This window comes from Euprymna scolopes, chromosome 11, assembly GCF_053919585.1.
Source record: "Euprymna scolopes isolate OS-2025 chromosome 11, ASM5391958v1, whole genome shotgun sequence".
NCBI lineage: Eukaryota > Metazoa > Mollusca > Cephalopoda > Sepiida > Sepiolidae > Euprymna > Euprymna scolopes.
This window is the reverse complement of record NC_136492.1, coordinates 3,857,001-3,879,063: the sequence shown is the minus strand read 5'-3', so window position 1 is coordinate 3,879,063 and position 22,063 is coordinate 3,857,001. Positions and strand designations below refer to the sequence as shown.

The 22,063-nt window shown below is 32.7% G+C and overlaps 1 protein-coding gene across 5 annotated transcripts in view; it reads right to left on the bottom strand.

Annotated features, from left to right (window-relative positions):
- Positions 1 to 21,707, bottom strand: part of LOC145287741 (transcription initiation factor TFIID subunit 6-like) — a 103,762-nt gene extending 82,055 nt beyond the window's left edge. For 3 of the 5 annotated variants that reach the window (XR_013869186.1, XR_013869187.1, XM_080135505.1), the window contains exons 1-4: positions 15,557 to 16,924; positions 6,086 to 6,268; positions 3,610 to 3,696; positions 1,617 to 1,770 (exon numbers count right to left, since the gene is read on the bottom strand). Coding sequence is in view for 2 of the 5 variants with exons in the window: in XM_080135505.1 (XP_079991631.1) it covers positions 1,617 to 1,770; positions 3,610 to 3,696; positions 6,086 to 6,238 (394 nt within the window). In the remaining 3 variants the exon portion in view is untranslated. Of the gene's footprint in view, positions 1 to 1,616; positions 1,771 to 3,609; positions 3,697 to 6,085; positions 6,269 to 15,556; positions 16,925 to 21,585 lie in introns of those variants that run through there. The other 2 variants (XR_013869188.1, XM_080135506.1) reach the window with 1 other exon arrangement.
- Between the last annotated feature and the right edge of the window lie 356 nt (positions 21,708 to 22,063).

Here is a 22,063-nt window from a genome sequence, read left to right as displayed (position 1 = left end):
AATCAGGGAAGCAGGGAGGGAATTCCAAAGTCTAGCTGTTCTAGGGAAGAAACTATTAAAGTATAAAGCTTTCTGGCATTTAGCGACTTCAGTGAAGGGGTGAGATTTTGTTGCTAAACAGATTTGTCGAGAGAGCACAGAGTTCATCTGAGCACATTCCATTAAGATATTTCTGATATGATACAGGTACAGAGATACAAAATTGCAGTGATGGGACAGAGGTTGGAGCTTAGTTGACAAAGTGGGACTTCTTACATTGAAAACTCTTTAATAAATGCCTTTTGTTAAAACTTGGAGAAAAAAAAGTAGAGACTAATTTAGTTTAATCAGGACATGAAAAAAAAAAAATGATATCGTACGTATCTGTTATAGAATTAAGTTCTTAAATTTCACTTAATTTGATCAAGTAGATTTGGGGTGGGGGGTTTACATAGGAAAATCAAATTTTAACGAGATCGATTTTATCTTGCCATCTTACCTATTTCACAAACAAGGAGAGGGATGCCAAGGGAAATAACTATCACAGTTTAAAGACTGAACTTATTTAAATTTGATCTTCCTCTGTTAAAAAAAAAAAAAAAAGTCAATTCCAATTTCTGTCCTTGGTTTCTTTGCAACGGTCTCTACATACATGTTCAGTTCAAATAAAAATGTAATAACCATGTTACAAACTCGTGGAACTGTCCTCCGTTTTCCAAGCTTCTGGGCTTGACCTTTACTCCTGATCTGAAATAGAACACATACATCTAATCCGTTCCCAAAACCGCTGGGATCCTTCTATCGATCCAGTAGATATCTCACTGCTGATGCAATTCTCTATCTATATAAGAGCCAGGTAAGTTCAAGGATGGAGTACTGTTGCCACATCTGGGCAGGAGCTGCTAGAAAGGACTTATCCTGCCTTGATAAAGTTCAAAATAGACTTTGTAGACTCGTAGATGTCCTTTTCTCTTCTCTGCAACCTCTTTCTCACAGAAGAGATGTTGTGAGTTTGTCTTTGCTTTATCGTTATTTTCATGGTAAGTGCTCGACTGAGCTCCAATCTAAGCCCCCCCCTCGACAAACTTTCACAAGAAGCACTCGTCTAGCTGAAACCATTATCAATAATTTCCCCCACTCTTTATCTGTGCCTAAACCTAAACGTAGATTCCATGAACAAAGCACCTTTCTTAGAACTGCACTGCCTTTTGGCCAAGATGAAAGTGTAGTATCTGTTCTTCAGATGCGGCACTTCCATTTCTCGTTCTCTTTCAGTGGAGGAGAAATCTTTCACGATTGAGACAATTTTTATTTTTGTAGCTTTTCTCCACATTAAACGATCCTGGTATCTAACTGTCCCGTGCGGAGGCATTGTAAATAGGTACAATATGATTGCCTTCAAGTCCAATGTAAACAAGTTCTTGATGAGCTGTTCCCCTTAAGTTAACAAATTTCCATTACTAATGATTGTCCAATTCACTCTTTCACCCTTACCCTTAAGTGGCCTCTGGGTCTTGGTAAGTGGTGATGACTATGTAAAAAAAAAAAAAAAAATTTCTTTTAAGTACAAAGCAAAGAGAAAAAGTTTAAGTGCTTTTTTTCTTTTTTAAAGCTATTCGAAAAACGGATCAACTTACTTTTCAAAGAAACATCCAAAGGAATTTTCGGAAATTGGCTGCTTATGATTTCATTCAAATCCATTTCTTTTTCTTCATGGAAATGAAGCTCACGGCCACCTCCGCTTGTATAGCGAAAGGGTACAAAGTCCCTCGACTGGAAACCATACAATGGCTAAAAAAAAAAAATTAATGAAAAGATAGCAAAGATATAATTATTTTGTAACAATATCATCCTTAAGTTTGGTTGTTTTTGTTATACGAGCTTAAAGTTTTTAATATTTTATTCATCTGAACTTTAAATTGTTTTTCATTAATAATTTTCTACCTTATCAGTTTCCGTAATTTTTGGATATGTTACTATTTGCGACATGACAAGGAGGTAGGTACCATTTGTTTTACTTGAAATTCAATTTTTTTTTTTTCAATTATTATAACATAAAAGCACAGTTCTTTTGTGCTGTTTTTTTTCGACTTTCTTCTAAGAATCATAGCACATCAATAACACATGTTGTCTGTGCGAGTTTCTCGCTGATATGTAACTTTCATAAATATACAATGAATTATTTTTTTAGTATTACATGAATAATTATTGAAAAGTTTAAAAAAAAAAAAAGGGGGCCTCGATTGAGGAATACATCTCTTCCGTTTACATTTTACTTTAGTAATTCATGGAAAGAAATAAATAAAAGTTTGGGTCGACATTTTTCTTTTTTAATAAAAGCATTGGTACCTGTACAGTTTAATCAAGACATTAAAAAATATCGAAAAATGTTATACTGTACATATCCGTTTTGAACTGAAGATCTGAAAAAAAAATTTCACTTAATTTAATCAAGTAGTTTTGGTTTTACAGCGGAAAAACCGTTTTTAGCAGAGTGCGTTAAAGGCAGACATCTTGAATTTTTTCTTAATTTTTGTTTGGATTTTAGAAACGTCACGGGAGATAACTCCCAGTTAAAGCGCCGACACTTCCTCCCTATCTTTATTACTAACTTTTCTTCCTAATAACCAAACCTTTTGCTCGGTATCATAACAAATTGTTTTTTTTTCGCAATAAAAAAAAAAAAAAAAAAAAAAAAAAAAAAACTTGATGAAATTAAATGAAATTTTTTTTTTTGGAGAACTTCATTCCATAACGGATACGTACAATATAAACTTTTTAGATATTTTCATTTTTTAATGTCTTGATTAAACTGCACAAGTACCAAAAGCATTACCATTTCTTTCAAGACGACTTAAAAAGTATCTCGCTGCCACATGTCCATTTTAGCCTAACTCACGTTTCTCTTCCTTTCGACCGCATATGCTGGTCACATTCTCGCCCTTGCTATTTACACGTCTATTTTCTACGACGCCGACTTTCTTTCTCCGACTTCACGCCAGCCATAGCCAGTAATTTCTTGACTGCGTCTTAACACGTCCATTCTCTTTGACGCTGACTTTGTTTTTCCTCGAGCACGTTGTCATGGGTAAGACGTTAAACTGCATCCAATGGTGTTACCAGATCAGGCTGTCTGAAAAACAGTGGTTTCCCGACTCAAATGCACCGCACATAAATGTTATTGTTTTTTCTTCTCTTTTGCACAACTTGACCATGTTCTGCAAAGCCCAAAAACAAAAGTCCCCTTCCACCCTCCCCTTTTCTTCTTCCACACCTACTTCCCTACTGGATTCCTAAAACACACCCTCTCCAAACTAACTGGATGTAACATGAATCCTATTTCTAAAATAACTGGATTCGGCATTAAATAATTTCAAAAGGGTTGATATGCCGTAAAACAACCAAACCTCGAGCACATGCTGTATTTCTCTCATTTTTCCTTCTCGCACACACTTCCTAATTTGCATATGCACATTTTCCGGCTACTGCAGCTGCTGCTAAACTCCTCGCAAGCCAGCCAGCCATCCTTTGCTACTGCCGACATCTTCCCACGCACTCATATGCACTATCTTTCAAAGGGGGCAATGACAAGTTGATACAATTATTGTGTTAACTTAAAAAGCAACTTACTTCCAGGTTCTTGATTCTTAGAGCCATATCAAAATCAGTCATGGAGAGTTTGCTGCGTTTACCATGATGCATAAATTTCACAGCTTCCTGCAAACAAGAATAAATTTTAGAACCGGTAGATGTGTGTGTGTGTGTGTGTGTATATATATATATATATATATATTTTAAGTTAATATAAAAAAAAATTTTAATTAAAAAAAAAAAACAAAGTTTTTTAAAAGAACAATTTTACAAAATTTTAATAAAAAAATCTTTAAATTTTTTCGCGCTTCTATATTATACAAACAAAAAAAAAATATTCAATTTCAAATGAAACAAGTGATAAATACATAATTGTGATGGCGTAAATAGTAACATTCAAAAATCACAAGATAAAGATAGAAAAAAATAATCTATAAATATAAAAGCGAAAATGTATGTATGTATGTGTGTTCGCTTTTTCTGTATGTCTACAAAAGGCTTTTGTCAGAGAAGCGGTCGGTCGCTTCACAACTTTTTAAAACTTTATATCACATATAAATCGTAATATCTCAGTTAACAATGAAGCTCGCCTATCTATTTAATTTGCTCGATTTCGGGAAGATAAATATTCAACATTTGTCGCTCGCTGCATGTGGGTTAGTCTTTTTCCTATAACATCTTGGGAAAATACTATCCCGCAATCAAACTTGACCTCATTAACTCATTAAAATGGGCACCTGCCAAATCCAAGTAATTAAATAAATTCAAACGTGTTTCCGTTAGCATCTCGCGGTGGGGCAATGGTTAACGTCGCACGTTTTTTTTTTTTTTCACACTTTAATTTACAACTTTGCCTCAAGGGTTCGGGTTCGATCCTCATACTTACTTTTTTTTTTTAACACCCCACCCCACTCGCGGAGTTTCCACACACACCTCCAAACACCGGGCAACGCCGGGTACCCCTCGCTAGTCTTCTATATATATATATATATAAAAGTGAAAATGTGTGTATGTAAGTGTGTTTGTCTGTATGTATGTATGTATGTATGTATGCGTGCGTGCGTGTTTGTATGTCTCGCGAAAACTTTCGACACGAGTCACGGATTTTCGCCAGATCGGTATCATTTTAAACTTCCAACCTTCACCCGACTAATATCGAAAAATTGGCCAAAAACGTTAAATCAGTAGTTTTCTACAGGGTGGAGGGGTCAGCAAAAACCGTCCTTTCATGACGAGTTCACTTCTACGCATGCGTCATAACCTGATTTACTTTAAATATTTGAAAAAGCGACACAATTTTGTCGTCTTAGCTCAGTTGCTTAGAGCGCGGCCTAATTATCTAAACGTTTTGGGTTCGAATTGTGGTGTGAGATGTCTTTTTTCTTCTGATTTTTTAAATTTTAATATTGAAAAAGGGTTATTTAAGCCATTTTTCACGTTTTTTTTTGGGGGGGGGGGGGGCAGATTTTTTGACGAAGTTTTAACGTTCGTTTTTCTGTTTCACGTTTTTTGTTTTTCCCATTTTTACATTTAACATCGTTACATTAGTTTTTGCTTTTTCGATTTTTTAAAGTTTTAAAATATTTACTTATGTTTTGATTAACACCCCGCCCGAGCACACACACCTCTAAACACTCGGGCAACTACTTGAGAGTATCCCATACTTCTACAATGCCGCCATTCACCAATACACGTTGTTGTCATATCTGGGCTGGTACAGCTACCACTAGCCTCTCCCTCTTGGATATGGTAAAAAAAAAATTTTTTTTTTAATCTAATAGGTCCCAGTTTGTCAACTAAGCTCCAACACCTGTCCCATCGCTGCAATGTTGCATCTCAGTGTCTGTTTTAAAAATATTTTTTTGTACTCCCTTGACGTACATATACCAACAAACCTGCTTAGCAACAAAATCACACCCCTTCATTGCTGAAGTCCTTAAATGCCAGAAAGCTTTCTACTCTAATAGTTTCTTCTCTCGAACAGGTAGACTTTGAAATTCCCTTCCTGCTACCTGCTTCCCTGGCTGTACTGATACGCAGAAGTTTAAATGTAATGTAAACCAACATCTTGTTAATCTTTCCTTGGTATGATCCTTACGTCCAAGTGGCAATATGCCTTGTTAAGGGTGGACGCGAATAAAAAAATAAAAAAAAAGTTTGTAAACCTGGGTCTAATCCCGATGCCTCCATTCAGTCTCGAAAGACAAAGGATACCCCCTGTAGGTGCAGCTGCGCGTGTAATTGTGAGGTAAGGGTTGCGCAATCACCAACCATACCTCTCCTGAATCGGCATTGCTTGAGTCCAGTAACAAGGAGAAGTCCAGGACGATTGGAAACAATGCCGAGATAAGCAGAGAGCACATACAGCACCTAGAAGTCCCAAATGGTCACCCATTTAGTATTGACCAGATTCAATGTTGCTTAACTTTGGTGATCCAACGGGAATAGGCGTGTCAATGTGATTATACCGTACAAACCTGGATCTTATAAAGCAATGAAAATCGACGAATATTACCTGAATGAGCAGTTTCAGTCTGTAGCCGACATCTTCAGCCAATTGGCTCGCAGCATCATCAGGAAGGCCAGCAATTCCAATCGATTCAGCAATCACCTTCATGGAATCGGATCCAAGAGTGCTGCTAACTTTACCTTCGTGCTTCTCAGACATTTGCAATCCGCTGCACTTGGGTGTCACAATCTGAAATAATTTGTCAAAAGATGAATTTTAAAAAATACAATTAAAAAAACTTAATAGAAGTTTGCAGATTAATCTATAATATAAATCTCACCTGTCTGTTTAAATGTATGTATGTATGTATATCTCGCAAGAACTTTCACAGAGGCAATGGATTCTCACGAGATTGTTATCGTTTTGAAGCTCAACCCTTCGGACGATAAATATCGAAAAATTGGCCAAAACTATTAATTCCTTCACCCTCAACTGGGCACTTTTCTACAGGCAGGGGTCGCTTCTTTCGTCAATATTTTCGCGAGTCACTGCATCTTTTCGATTGTCTAACCCCGATTTAAACCTATGTCACTTCCGGTTTGGCAATGGGCGCAACAGCTAACGCATCACGTTTTTGTTTCACTTTCTTTTCCTCCTTCGCGGTACGGGTCTGAGCCACCTTTTTCTTTTTGCTCACACCTCCAAACACCCAGGCAACGCTGGGCACCCAGGTTAATATCTAATATAGCTTGCATTTCTTCAGAATAAATATTAGAATTATTTGAGCTAAATAAAATTTTCAATACAGTTATTGTTTCATCCCTCCCCCCGCCACACATGAAAAAACAAAAATAAAGAAAAATTTGCACAATGTGACAAAACAAAAATATTACAAAAATCATGTAAATTGATAAAGTAGTTCTAATTTTATGAAGAAAATCATTTTTAAGCGATTACTGGGAATTTATAAGCATTACAACATTAGGTGTGTCAGAAATTTCGTGAAAAATAGTGAATAATTCCACCCCGTCTTTCCAAGGTTATAACTACTCGAAAAATGTAATGCAAGTCCTAATTTTTTTTTTTTTTTTTTTTCAATTAAAGGGGCAAGGACCAAGGTTTCATTAAAAAAAAAAAAAAAAAAAAAAAAAACAAACGTGTTTTTTTGTTTTAAAGGTTTTAAACTTCGGACTTTACAGGTAAATTTCTAAAAAACACTACTTTTTTTGTTTTAAATTTGAATATATTATTTATTGGCCTTTTCTCTTCAATTTGTGATATATAAAACTTTGGTGAGTAAATTAATTATTTACTTTTTAATAGACACTTGAAAATGGGAGGGGGGGCGTGAATAAAAAAAAACGTTTGTCTAAAATATTATATTCGGTTTATTGGAAAGAGCATAAAATTTCACATTGATCCTGAAAATATCGTAAAAATAGAATCAATAGAAAAATTGATAGATTTTTAAAGTTTAAAAATTGAAAAATATTAAGTTCTGAAAATTCATTACTGTTTTTAAAAAAATATTTCTATTACTTTTTATACAACTTTAATAGTTTCTTTTGGAAGTATAATCCATAAAGAAAATAAATAACCCACTTTTAACAGAGAAATTACTAGTTTTTTATATTTTATTTGCAGTTTCGTGTTAGGGGTGTCAAAAATTCCTACAAAAATTCTGATACACCTATTACAACATTAATCTTGCAAATTTGAATTGTTGAGTTACCCTCCCCTTTTTTTTTTTAAAAGATGTTTTCAAAACAGTGAAAAAAAATAAAATAAAATCAGTCGCACTTTTGTTATTCATAAAATTTGATTTTATTTAAAAATAAAACTACTTAATCAATTTGTGATTTTTGGAATGATATTTTTGTGATCAAATTTTTATTTATTTTTGATTTTTAGATAGAGGGAATTTAAAACGAAAGAATATTTTCACACACACACAAAGAAAAAGGTGCGTGTATGTGTGTGTGTGTGTGTGGGGGGGGGGGGGGGTTACTAATTGTAAGATCCATCTTCGCATTTATAATCTATAGCCAAACAAGTATTTTCTATCGTGATCATAGACGATTGTTTTTTTTTTTTTTTAGCATATGTTCGCTAATTTCAGATCCAACCCCATTTATATTTGAAAAAAAAAAAAAAAAAAACTTACCCCCCCCCCTTAGCGAAAAGGCACTTACTTTTTTGGCACTTCAATTAAAAAAAAAAAAAAAAAAAATTTTTTGCCGGACGTACACGAGTGAGAGCCCCTACAGCGAAATATGCACCGGCTCCGATGTTGTACGCAGTTTGTTCGAAGGAGTGATTATTATTTTGAAAAGGAAAGAAATTTTTTTTTTATTTTGGTTTGAACTTTAGACTTTTCGGATTATTTTATGTTTTCTTTTTAGGGAGGGGGGGGGATATTTTTTGTTTAGAAGGATATGTTTTTCTGTTAGGTACGGGCAAAATGAATGCCGCTGCTCAAAATGTATAAACATTTTGACCCCTCCCTTTACTGAAAAATTCACCAAAAATCAGGAAATTAACCAATTTTAATGGAATTTTCAGTATTTATCAAATAATGATAGCGGAATATAATAAACTAGGCACCGCCAAAAATGGCCGCAAAATCAAGTTGTTTTTTAAAACTAAATTACATTTATTAAAATCCATTATTTCTGAGTAACTTTTTTTTCCCAGAAAGATAAAACCCTGAATTTTATCATATAGAAAACAGAATAATGTAAAACTTTTTCTACTATTTTTAATTCAATTTTAAATGTTAAATTTTCCCAAAAAGTTAACAATTGACATTTTTTGTCTTGCACAAAAAACGTACTTAAATATTTAAAAAAAAAAAAAAAAAGGGGTTTTGAAATTATTTATTTATTTATTTTCTAAGATTTAGGATGATTTTCTAAAAGAATATGCAAAAATATTATAATATAAGTACCTGAATTTCAAATAATTCCACTTATTCATATAGGTAACCAGATATTTTGCGTCAATGTAGAGTCTAGATCGACTCTGTTTATGTTTGCGTTTTATAAGAAGAAAACTATGGAAGACCAAACAGGCCAAAAAAACTTATTTTTCAGTGACGAAAATTTCAATGCTGAGGCTGGCCAGTAGGTGTATCAGAATTTTTGTAGGAATTTTTGACACCCCTAACACGAAGCTGCGAATACAATATAAAAATCTCGGAATTTCTCTGTTAAAAGTGGCTTATTTATTTTCTTTATGGATTATACTTCCAAAATAAACTTTTACAGTTGTTTTAAAAGTAATAGAAATATTTTTTTTTTTTTTTTTTTTTAAACAGTAATGAATTTTCCGAACTCAATATTCTTCAATTTTTAAACTTTAAAAATCTATCAAAATTTTTCTATTGATTCTATTTTTACGATATTTTCAGGGTCAATGTGAAATTTTATGTTCTTTCCAATAAACCGAATATAATATTTTAGACAAACGTTTTTTTTTAAATTCACGCCCCCCCCCCAAGTGTCACCCATTTTGAAATGTCTATTAAAAAGTAAATAATTAATTTATGTCGGGGAGTTTTATATATCACAAATTGAAGAGAAAAGGTCAATAAATAATATATTCAAATTTAAAAAAAAAAAAAAAAAAAAAAAAATCGCTTTTTTAGAAATTTACCTGTAAAGTCCGAAGTTTAAAACCTTATTTTATAAGAACACATTGTTTTTTTTTTGTCTTTTTTTTGTCTTTTTTTTTTTTTTTAATGAAACCTTGGTCCTTGCTCCTTTAATTGAAAAAATAATTAGGGCTTGAATTACATTTTTCGAGGAGTTATAAGCTTGGAAAGACAGGGGGTCGAATAATTCACGCCTCTCATTTTGAAATGTCTATTAAAAAGTAAATAATTATGTCGGGGAGTTTTATATATCACAAATTGAAGAGAAAAGGTCAATAAATAATATATTCAAATTTAAAACAAAAAAAAACAAAAAAAAAATCGCTTTTTTAGAAATTTACCTGTAAAGTCCGAAGTTTAAAACTTTTTAAAAAAAAAAAACACATTGTTTTTTTTTTGTTTTTTTTTTAATAAAACCTTGGTCCTTGCTCCTTTAATTGAAAAAAAAAAAGGAGGGCTTGAATTAAATTTTTCGAGGAGTTATAAGCTTGGAAAGATGGGGTGGAATTATTCACTATTTTCACAAAATTTCTGACACTGCTAGCTGGCCAGTACCAGATGGGTGACCATTTGTATGAGTTTGGTTTTTAATGTGTATGTGTGTGGGGGCCAGGCTCCCCAAAATGAGGGGGGGGGGGCAATTTAAAGCAGAATAAAAAAAAATTATTTCAGCGCGTTTGGTCCACCGTAGTCGAAAGGCGGCAAACGTTTTCAAACGAGATCGAAAAAAATGATGCTATTTTAAACACAAAGGGCACAATATTTATCGAATTTTTTTTTTTTTGTATCGATTATTCAAAGCATGCCCTGTTTAATAATGGTCATGCATTATTCGGCTCGCTAAAAAAAAATTGTTAATTTATTTATCAAAAATTTTAAAATGGCTTTTTTCGTATAAATATTAAAAAAAATTTTTTTTTTTGTTTTGCTTAACTTAAATTAATTATTTTACTTAACATATTCACCGAATTTCACACTTCAAAACTCAAAAGCGAGATAATTAAACATAATCGAAGTTCTGATATTCAGACGTCAAAATAAGGTATGCAAACAATTTTTTTTTTTTTTTTTAATCTATAATTCTGTCCCTTACAACAACACAATGTTTTGTGCAGTTTCAGATGATTATTTTAAGCATATTTGTTCCCACTTCAAAACGGGGGGGGGGGGAGGTTGTAAGCAAAAAAATATATATATATAAATATCGTTTATGAAAAATAAGTACACTGTTATAAAGTTCATTCTTCTAATAATCGCTGAAAATTTTGTATTGATCGGATAATTACCTGATTTTTGGTAGATTTTTAAAAAGACGGTCCGTCAAAAAGTACTGACCTGCCCCCCCAGTTTTGGCGGTGCCTATAATAAACTAATTATTTTATTTAAATCTTAATGCAAATGTATTATTTTGTTTAAACAAAAAATACCTTTACTAACGTTATGGTTTTCAGTAGTAAATAAAAAACGCAAAAATTTATGGGTTTGTATTACTGTACACATAGATTCGAAAAAGTTGTCAAAAAACAAATATATAACAAATAAATGTTATCAAAGGCAAGAGAAGTTACTTTTCTACCTAACTGGATATATTTTTCGTGTGTTTATTCAATGTAACATGTTTATTCAGCTCGAAAAGCATACAGTGTTTACCGAGGTATTGGAAAATTCCAAATGGGGCCCGACACTTCCTTAACTTACCGTGTTAAAGAGAAAGAGGTTATAAATAATAAACTAGACAAAATACTGTTAGAAATTCGCTCATTATATGTTACTGTGACATAAGTTGACATATTCGGTGTTTTTTTAATAGTATTTTGTCTAGTTTATTATTTATAACACCTTTTCCCAAACTTACCGTGTTAAAGAGAGTGTCGGGCGCCATTTTGAATTTTCCAATACATCGGTAAGCACTGCATGTTTTTCGAGTTGAATAAACATGTTACATTGAATAAAAACACAAAAAAATGTATCCTGTTTGGTAGAAAAGTAACTTATCTTGCCTTTGATAATATTTATTTGTTATATATTTGTTTTTTTGACAACTTTTTCGAATCTATGTGTACAATAATAAAACCCAAATTTATTTTTGCTGTAATTTGTAACAATAAAAAAAAAAATTTACAGGAACATTACGAAAAAGGCCCTAAAATCTGTATTAATGAATTCGATACAACCCGAAGAAAAATGAATTTTTTGAACTACCGATATTACCATTGAATTAAGCATTGTTTATGTAATATTTTCACACAAAAAAAATTATAATAGCAAAAATATTTTTTTTTAATTTTTTTTTTTTTTTTTTTTTTTAATTTCGCATATTTTTTATATGCAAGATTTTAATAATTTCCTTGCTCGCAAGAATGTGAAACTTTCGGCGTAACATGATTTTTATATAATATCAAACAATAATTAAAAAAAAAAACTAATTTAAAAACAGGGACATAAAAAATAATTGGTAAATTTATACAAATACCGTGACAGCGAATTAGTAGAAAAAAATGTACCCTAACCCAGTTTTCAGATTCGTGTTCAGCACACCGAAACGTAACAGAATACTACGTAAAAGATTTTACTAATTCGCTGTCACGGTGTTTAGGTATTATTATACAAACACCGTGACAGCGTTAGGGTTAGGGTTAGGGTTAATTCGCTGTCACGGTGTTTGTATAAATTTACCCGTTTTTATTGGTTACAAAATGGGTGACTGATTTACCAGAACGTTGTAACTAAAAAGTGAGCACCTCTTTCAAATGTCGAAATAATGATTTTTTTTTTTTTTTTTTTTTCATAATCTGGTTAATTAGTGTCTATGTAACATGTTTATTCAGCTCACAAAAGTGTTTACCGATATATTGGAAAATTTAAAATGGCACCCGACTCTTTGACACGGTAAGTTTGGGAAGAGGGGTTAAAAATAAAAAAAAAAAAAAAAAAAAAAAAAAAACGCCCATGTCACGTAACATTAAGCGAGTTTCATAAACAAAAATCATGCGCAAATTTCAAGCCAAAATACAAAACCTAAAAAGAAAAACTAAGTCACACACGCAAAAATTCTTTCCTTGTAAAAATAACTTCCCCCTCAGTCGAACAACGTTCACCCGCAGAGCCGATGCATATTTCGCTCGTGGGGTAGCGTTCGTGTACGGCAGCCATGGGGGAAGCTTAGATAAGTAGGTCCCGCAGACAAGCCTCGTTCTGACATTCGGACAATTTAGGTTAACAGGCTCTCGAAAAGTAACCCTTTTGAATGGAGATGGATATAAACAATATATATTTTTTTATTTTATTAATTTCTCAAGTTTATTTAAAAACAAAATGTAAACATATATAAACAAACTATTTTAGAAAATAATTTAATTTAAAAAAAAAAAATTGATTATAAAGAATTTTTTTAAAATAATTATTGAAACAGCATTTTGTATATATTTTTTTTATTTATTCTTTAACTCCTTTTCCCAAAAAATAATTATTGAAAAATAGCTGGTTCTTTGGGATAATAGGGACGCCTGAAACCTCCCTTCCAAAGATGAAAAAAGCTGTTAGTGTTTTTACTATTTTAAAGAGCTCCCCCCCCCCTTTTTTTAAAGTTTGAAACACAAGTAGTGGCTCGTTGTTAACTTAGAACAACAAGTGCGCATGGCGGAAATTCTTCAGGGTTTAAATGTATTGTAATGCTTTCATGGTGGTCGAAAAACCTTTTTCAGACGTCATATTACTTCCTATTTACTTGCATCCCCACAAGGGCGGTTTTTAATGTAGAGAAGAAGAAGCATTAGGTGTATCAGAATTTTGGATGAATTTTTGATACCCCTAACACAAAACTGCGAATAAAATATTTAAAAAATCGTAATTTCTCTTTTTAAAGTGGGTTGTTGATTTTCTGTATGGGATATACTTTCAAAATAAACTATTAAAGTTGTTTAAAAAAATAATAGAAATATTTTTTTTTTTAAAATTCACCCCCCCCCCCATTTTGAAATGTCTTAAAATTTAAATAATTTACGCACCGAAGTTAAAACTTCGGCGAAGTTTTATACATCACAAATTGAAGATAAAAGATCAATAAATAAAATATTCTAATTTAAAACAAACAAAAAAGTTTTGGTTTGTATTACTGTACACAGATTCGAAAAAGTTGTCAAAAAACAAATATATAACAAATAAATGTTATCAAAGGGAAGATAAGTTAATTTTCTACCAAACTGGATATATTTTTCGTGTTTTTATTCAATGTAACATGCTTATTCAGCTCGAAAAACAGTGTTTACCGATGTATTCGTAAATTCAAGATGGCGTGTCACACCCTCTTTAACACGGTAAGTTTGGAAAAAGGTGTTATAAATAAAAAACTATACAAAATACTATTAAAAACCCGCCGAATATATGTCAACTTATGTCACGGTAACATATATTGAGCGAGTTTTTAACAGTATTTTATCCAGTTTATTATTTATAACATCTTTTCCTTAACTTACCGTGTTAAAGAGAGTGTTGGGCGCCATTTTGAATGTTCCAATACATCGGTAAACACTGTATGTTTTTCGAGCTGAATAAACATGTTACATTGAATAAAAACACAAAAAATATATCCAGTTTGGTAGAAAAGTAACTTATCTTGCCTTTGATAACATTTATTTTTTATTTTTTATTTTTTTTTTTTACAAAGGCGTCACCACATTATCAAGGCCCAGAGGCCACTCAAGGATAAGGGTTAAAGAGTGTACAGTAGAAATTGGTCAATATAGTAATCATTAGTAATGAAAATTTGGTAAATTTAATAACTTATTTGTTATATATTTGTTTTTTGACAACTTTTTCGAATCTATGTGTACAGTAATACAAACCCAAAAACTTTAATTAAACTTGGAAATACGATTTAAAAAAAATAGCGCGGATCAGCAAGAGATATTAACATTAATATCTCGGCGGCCTCGATTAGCACCGTTTTTTTTGTTTTCTGTTTTTTTGACAACTTTTTCGAATCGATGTGTACAGTAATACAAACCCAAAAATAAATATAATCACCGATATTGGTGATTTTCCGCTCACACCGGACGAGGGAAGAAAAAAAAAACAAAAAAAAAAAGTGAGTAAGAATTAACAAAACGTTTTTCTAATTTTAGAAACTGTTTCTACGAGTAACAATGGGAAGGGCGTTGGCTTCTTTAACTATTTTGTAATAAAAGATCAAATGTATTTGATTTGGTGCTATTTTTATTGGGAATTGCAAAAGTTGATTTCAATTTTTTGTTTATTATAATTCTTCCCATTTACTTGCCTCCCCACAATGGCAGAGTTAGACATAAGGTCGGTTTTTAATGTTGGGAAACTCCAGCTCCCCAAAAAGGGCCATTCTGAATAGGAACAAAAAAATAAAAATTATCCCAGTCTATAAGGATTTCTCCTTCACTGATGGAGATCAGAAAAGGTGAATTGTAGTATTAGATCACATACTACACTTTGATCCTAGCCAAAAGGCCAAAAACTTTGTTTAATTGTTGCTAATTCGAACCTTGCTGAAATAATAAAGAATCGAAAAAGTTGTCAAAAAAAAAAAAAAAATATATAAGAAATAAATATCAAAAACAAGATAAGTTACTTTTCTACCTAAACTGGGTTAGGTCGGAAAAAAATATTAACTGCTCAAATTGGAGGGGGGGGGGGTCTCGTTCAAGTGTGCCAAAAAAAAAAAAAATATTGGTAAAAAGTAATTTCTTCATATCATGAAAAAAAAAAAAAAAAAAAAAAAACAACTATTTTTCTGCGTCATCTTTAAATGTTATATTCATTTTCATCAACCCTAAAAACCTTAAAATACCTCATTGTAAAGAATTCCGACATTGATCAATTATTTTTCCAACAAATATAGAAATGTTAAAACTTACCAAAAAAGGGTGTCGTCCCTCACAACTTAATCAGGTCACAGGACATGTTAAGGGACAGAAATAAGTTATGCATCTAAGTTACGGATAAAGAATTTTCTATATATTTTTTTTTTAAGTATAAAACATTCTGACTACCAAAAGAAAGTTTGTTTTTTTTTCTTGGCATGTTTCAAGTTACTGATATTAACTTGCTTTTAAAAATAGAAACTGCTTTTGTAGGAAGTTTTTAATTCAACGTCACAAAAAATGGCCGCGCATTTTGTAACGTATTGCGCATGCTCAAGTTTTTAAAGTTTTAAGAATTTGAGGACAATCCCGGTAAATTTTTAGATTAGGTTCACCTCTACAATTTTCTTCCAAATGACGACTTTTAAAGGTTTTCGACTATGCTGATTGCGGAAATCGCATTGAAATTTTGCAGAAATAAGTAGTTATCGAGATATAAAAAGTTGTATTATGCATTGTATTCTTTCGCGGCCATCTTTGTTACGCGCGTGCCATAAACAAATCTACGCACGTAACGAAGATGGCTGCGAAAGAGTACAATGCATAAACAACTTTTTATATCTCGATAACTACTTATTTCTGCAAAATTTCAATGCGATTTCCATAATCAGCATAGGGTACTAGTGCAGAGAGGGTGATCCGGACGTAAATAATAACGTTATTATTTTAAAAGCCATACTTAACATGGGGAGGGTGTTTTGTACCTATTCTACTTCAACCTTACAATTGGATAAATAAAATAAATAAAAAACTTTAATTAAACTTGGAAATACTTTTATATAAAAGCCAAAGCGTAGTATGTGATCTATTACTACAATTCACCTTTTCTGATCTCCATCAGTGAAGGAGAAATCCTTATAGACTGGGATAATTTTTATTTTTTGTTCCTATTCAGAATGGCCCTTTTTGGGGGAGCTGGAGTTTCCCAACATTAAAAACCGACCTGGAATACTTTTATATAAAAGCCAAGTACGTCCAAGGATGGAATACTGTTGCCATATCTGGGCAGGAGCTGCTAAAAACAGCCTATCCTGCCTTGACAGAGTACAAAATAGACTTCGTGGTTTAGTGGGGGATACCCTTTTCTCTACCCTGCAACCTCTCTCCCACAGAAGAGACGTTGCGAGCCTATCCTTGTTTTATCGGTATTTCCATGGCAGGTGCTCGTCTGAACTCTAATCTCTGGTCCCCCCTCGCCAATCTTTCACGAAAAACACTCGTCTAGCTGAATCCACTGTGAAAAATTTCCCCCACTCTTTATCTGTGCCTAAATCAAAATGTGGATTCCATGAACAAAGCTTCTTTCTTAGAACTGCACGCCTGTGGAACTCTGTTCCATCTGCCTGCTTCCCAGCGGACTACAACTTGGATGTCTTCAAGTCCAACGTTAACAAATTCCTAATGAACCGCAGCCTTAAGTAAACACTTCATCAAATCTCCACACTAACGTAATGTACTTGCAATAACCCTTATCCCTAAGTGGTTTCCGGGTCTTGATAAGTGGTGATGGTGATCACTGTAAAAAAAAAAAAAAAAAAAAAAAAAAAAAAAAAAAAATAGCGCGGATCACTCTCTGCACTAGCGTATTCAGCATAGTCGAAAACCTATAAAAGTCGTCATTTAAAAGGAAATTGTGGAGGTGGACCTAATCTAAAAAAATCCCAAAATCCCTCCCAAGTGTTTTTTTTTTTTTTAATAGTAATGTTTGTGTTTTTTGGGTTTTTTTTTTTTTTTTTTTTTTCGTGTTATCTTCAAGTTTCGTCACACGGTGCCTACAAAGGTTTTGCGCGAAGCTGTCATCTACAAAATGAATTAATGGCGGAAAAATGATAAGGGGGAACATGAAAGCCGATTTGGTATTTGTACAGTTTAATGAAGACATTAAAAAATGTAAATATCGAAAAAAGTTTAAATTGTACGTATCCGTGATGTTCTCCGAAAAAAAAAATCACTTAATTTCATCAAGTTTTTGTTTTACCGCGAAAAAACAATTTATGATATCGAGCAAAAGGTTGGATTTTTAGAAGAAAAGCTAGTATTAAAGATGGGGAGGGAGTGTCGGCACTTTACATGGAGTTATCTCTCCGTGGCGTTTCTAAACTCCAAACAAAAATTAAGAAAAAATCCAAGATGTCTGCCTTCAATGCACTCTCATAAAAACGTGTTTTTCCGCTGTAAAAAAAAAAAAAAAAAAAAAACTACTCGATCAAATTAAGTGAAATTTTGGTATTATTATACAAACACCGTGTTAGGGTTAGGGTTAGGGTTAGGGTTTAGGTTTAGGGTTTAGGGTTAGGGTTAGGGTTTAGGGTTAGGGTTTAGGGTTAGGGTTAATTCGCTGTCACGGTGTTTGTATAGTTTTACCGAAATTTTTGGGGGGCTTTGTATTAACTGTACACAGATTCGAAAAAGTTGTCAAAAAACAAATATATAACAAATAAGTGTTATCAAAGGCAACATAAATTACTTTTCTACCAAACTGGATATAATTTTCGTGTTTTTATTCAATTTAACATGTTTATTCAGCTCGAAAAGCATACAGTGTTTACCGATAGGAAAATTCAAAATGGCGGCCGACTCTCTCTTTAACACGGTAAGTTCGGAAAAAGGTGTAATAAATAATAAACTAGACAAAATACTGTTAGAAATTCGCTCAATATATGTTACCGTGACATAAGTTGACATATATTCGGTGTTTTTTTAATAGTATTTTGTCTAGTTTATTATTTATAACACCTTTTCCCGAACTTACCGTGTTAAAGTGAGAGTCGGGCGCCATTTTGAATTTTCCAATACATCGGTAAACAAAACATGTTACATTGAATAAAAACACGAAAATTATATCCAGTTTGGTAGAAAAGTAATTTATCTTGCCTTTGATAACATTTATTTGTTATATATTTGTTTTTTGACAACTTTTTCGAATCTATGTGTACAGTAATACAAACCCCTTTTTTTTTTTTTTTTTTTTTTTTTTTTTGAGATTTTCAGTTCAAAACGGATACCCTTTTTCGATATTTTGATTTTTTAACGTCTTCATTAAACTGTACAAGTACTGCCGATTTATCATAATTTTTGTTTCTGATTATTTTGAAAGATTAAAGCCTAAAGTTAATTTCTAAAAAGAATATTGGTCAATTTTTACGACCTGTCCCAGCGTAGTATAAACACCCCAACCACCCCATGTTAAGAATGGCTTTCGAGGTTGGGGATGTTTATTCTGAAAGAGTTGGGGTGTTTATAATATGCTGGGGCACGTCATAAAAATTTACAAAAATATTTGTACACGTAAAGAAAAAAAAGTTATGAAAACTTTTTACGGCGACATTCAGAAACTAACAAGTTCAACCGATTTTTTTTTTTTTTTTTTTTTGATAGGAACCACTACTTACCAAGGCCCGGGGGCCACTCGAGGATAACGGTTAATGAGTGTACATTAGTCAATGGGACAATATCGTAGTAATCGTTAGTAGTGGAAATTTAATAAATTGGTACTTAAGGAGACGGCTCATCAAGAATTTTTTACATTGGACTTGAACACGACCAAACTGTAGTCAGCCTGACAGCAAGCAAACGCAAGAGAGTTCCACAGGCGTGCAGTTCTAAGAACTTTGTTCATGGAAAGTACGTTTAGGTTTTGGCACAAATAAAAAGTGGAGAAAATTATTGATAATGGCTTCAGCTAGACAAATGTTTTCCATGAAAGTTTGGCAAGGGGAACAATAGATTGGAGCTCAGACGAGCACTTGCCATGAAAATAAAGTAGAGACAGACTTGCAACATCTCTTCTGTGGGACAGAGGTTGCAGGGAAGAGAAAAGGGCACGCCCCACTAGGCTACGAAGTCAAGGCAGGAAAAGGTCTTTCTAGCAGCTCTTGCCAAAATGTGGCAACAGTACTCCAATCCATCCTTGGATGTGCTTGGCTCTTAACAGGTAGAGAATTGCATCAGCAGTGAGATATCTACTGGAGCAGTAGAACGTACCATTTTTCCAGCTTAGAAACAGATTTCATGTAAGTGTTCCCTTTCAGATCAGGAGTAAAGGTCAGATCCAGAAGCTTGTCAAGACGAACGCCATTCATTTTAATTGATGCCAGACGGGGGGATCAGAGCGTTGATGATGTAAAGTATGGCGATTTTCCTTCTGCTGAGGCTCGAAACAGGTTGCCCTGTTGCGACCTCTAAGGTCTGGAAGCACTAATGTGTCCAACCTTTCCAACTGCCGGAATGCCAAAAAAAAAAATACACCCTATGCGGTATTCAACCGCTTTTAATAGGAAGCGGGGAAGGGGCATATCTTTTTTAAAATTTGGTCTTTGCTCCTTTAATTGAAAAAAAATTAGGGTTTGAATTACATTTTTCAAGTAGTTATAAGCTTTGAAAGATAGTAAGTTGAATTATTCAAGTTCTTATCACGCATTTTTAATGGCGGCTTCTGACACTGCTAGCACCCGACTCTCTTGAACACAGTAAGTTTGGGAAAATGAGTTAAAAAAAAGTTTAAAAACTATACAAAATACTGTTAAAAACACGAATTTCTAACAGTATTTTGTATAGTTTTTTTTTATTATTTTTAACTCGTTTTCCCAAACTTACTGTGTTCAAGAGTGTCGGGCGACATTTTGAATTTTCCATTTCATCGGTAAAAACTGTTTTTCGAGCTGAATAAACATGTTACATTAAATAAAAATATTAAAAAAAGTATCCAGTTAAGTAGAAAAGTAATTTATCTTGCCTTTGATAACATTTATTTATTATATTTTTTTTTTTTGTGACAACGTTTTCGAATCTATGTGTACAGTAATACAAACCCGGTTTCTGTTTATCGCCACAAAATCTGGACCCGCACCAATTTTCCTATAACTATACTCCATCCTCCCATAAGAAAAAGAAATCGAAGAAACCTTTTAGCCAATAAACACTTAAAAAATTTTTTTTTTTTTAAATGCCCCTACCCCACCTTTTTACGCACGTGCGACATAAACATATCTACTCATCTATGACTGATATTGCACGCGCATAAAAAAGATGGCCGCCAAAAAATACAATGCATACTTTTTATATCTCGATAACTAATTATCTGCAAAATTTCAATGCAATTTTCGTAGTCAGAATAGTCGCAAACCTACAAAAGTTGTCATTTAAAATAAAATTGTTGAGGTGAACCTAATCTAAAAAAAAAAAATACCCAATATATTTCGTGAGACGGGACTTAATGTAAAATTTTACAAAAAAAGAAAAAAAAAAAAAAAAAATTATATATATATATATATATATATATATATATATATAAGAAAGAAAACACAATAATCACACAAAAATGAAAGTTAAAAAAAAAAAAACACGCCAAACTTCTTTCCTTTTCTGAATAATGAACGCTCCCTCGAACGCCCTGCTGCGTGCAACATCGGAGCCGATGCATATTTCGCTAGAGGGTTCTCACTCGTGTATATTTAGAAACCCATTCTTAAGATGGGAAGGGTGTTTTCGTAACTATTCTGTACTTTCACCTAACAATTTAATACACAATTATATCGTAAAAAGCCCCAGCGAATATATGTCAGCCTGTCACGGTAACATATATTGAGCGAGTTTCTAACAGTATTTTGTCTAGTCCTTTTTTTAATTTTTAACTCCTTTTCCCAAACTTACTGTGTCAAAGAGAGAGTCGAGCGCCATTTTTAATTTTCCAATACATCAATAAATACTGTGTTTTTTTTCGAGCTGAATAAACATGTTACATTAAATAAAAACACTAAAAATATATACAGTTAGGTAGAAAATTAACTTATCTTGCTTTTGATAACATTTATTTGTTATATATTTGTTTTTTGACAACTTTTTCGAATCTGTGTACAGTAATACGAACCCAAATTGAATGTAACTTGAAAATACGATTTAAAAAAAAAAAGAAGCGCGATAACATAAATGCATATGCACAAAAAAATCGGATGTTAAAACGAGAACACAATCTTGACTATAACCAAGTTAACATATGTATTTAAAAAAATGCAAATACTTACTTCTATTCGTTTTAGAAGAAAAAAAAATCTTTTTTAATGATTAAATATAGGAAGGCGCAATGCAACGGTTTGAAGTTGGAAAATTCAATTCGCCGGTGTTATAAGAAGTATGTCCCTGCTACAGAATAAAACCGGTGAATGCCTATTTAGTGCACCGCCGAAAAAAAACCCCGGTTTCTTACAATCTTTATGGTTTCTTTGGTAGATCAGCACAAAACCTACCTTAAAAACTTGTTGGCGAACCTGTACTAGAGTGCCCACCCTGTAAAAATGCGTGTTTTCACCTTTCGTGTTTAAGTTTTTTTTGTCCCCCGACGATTATCAAAGATTACAAACTTAAGTATCATAATAGAAGAATTTGAAAAAAATAAATTAATTAATTGACTTTTAAGAAGGGATTCACTTTCTAGTTATAACATTTTAATCGCGTGACACCGGTAACGAAACAGACAGTAAGTAGGTACGGGCAAAAATGTGC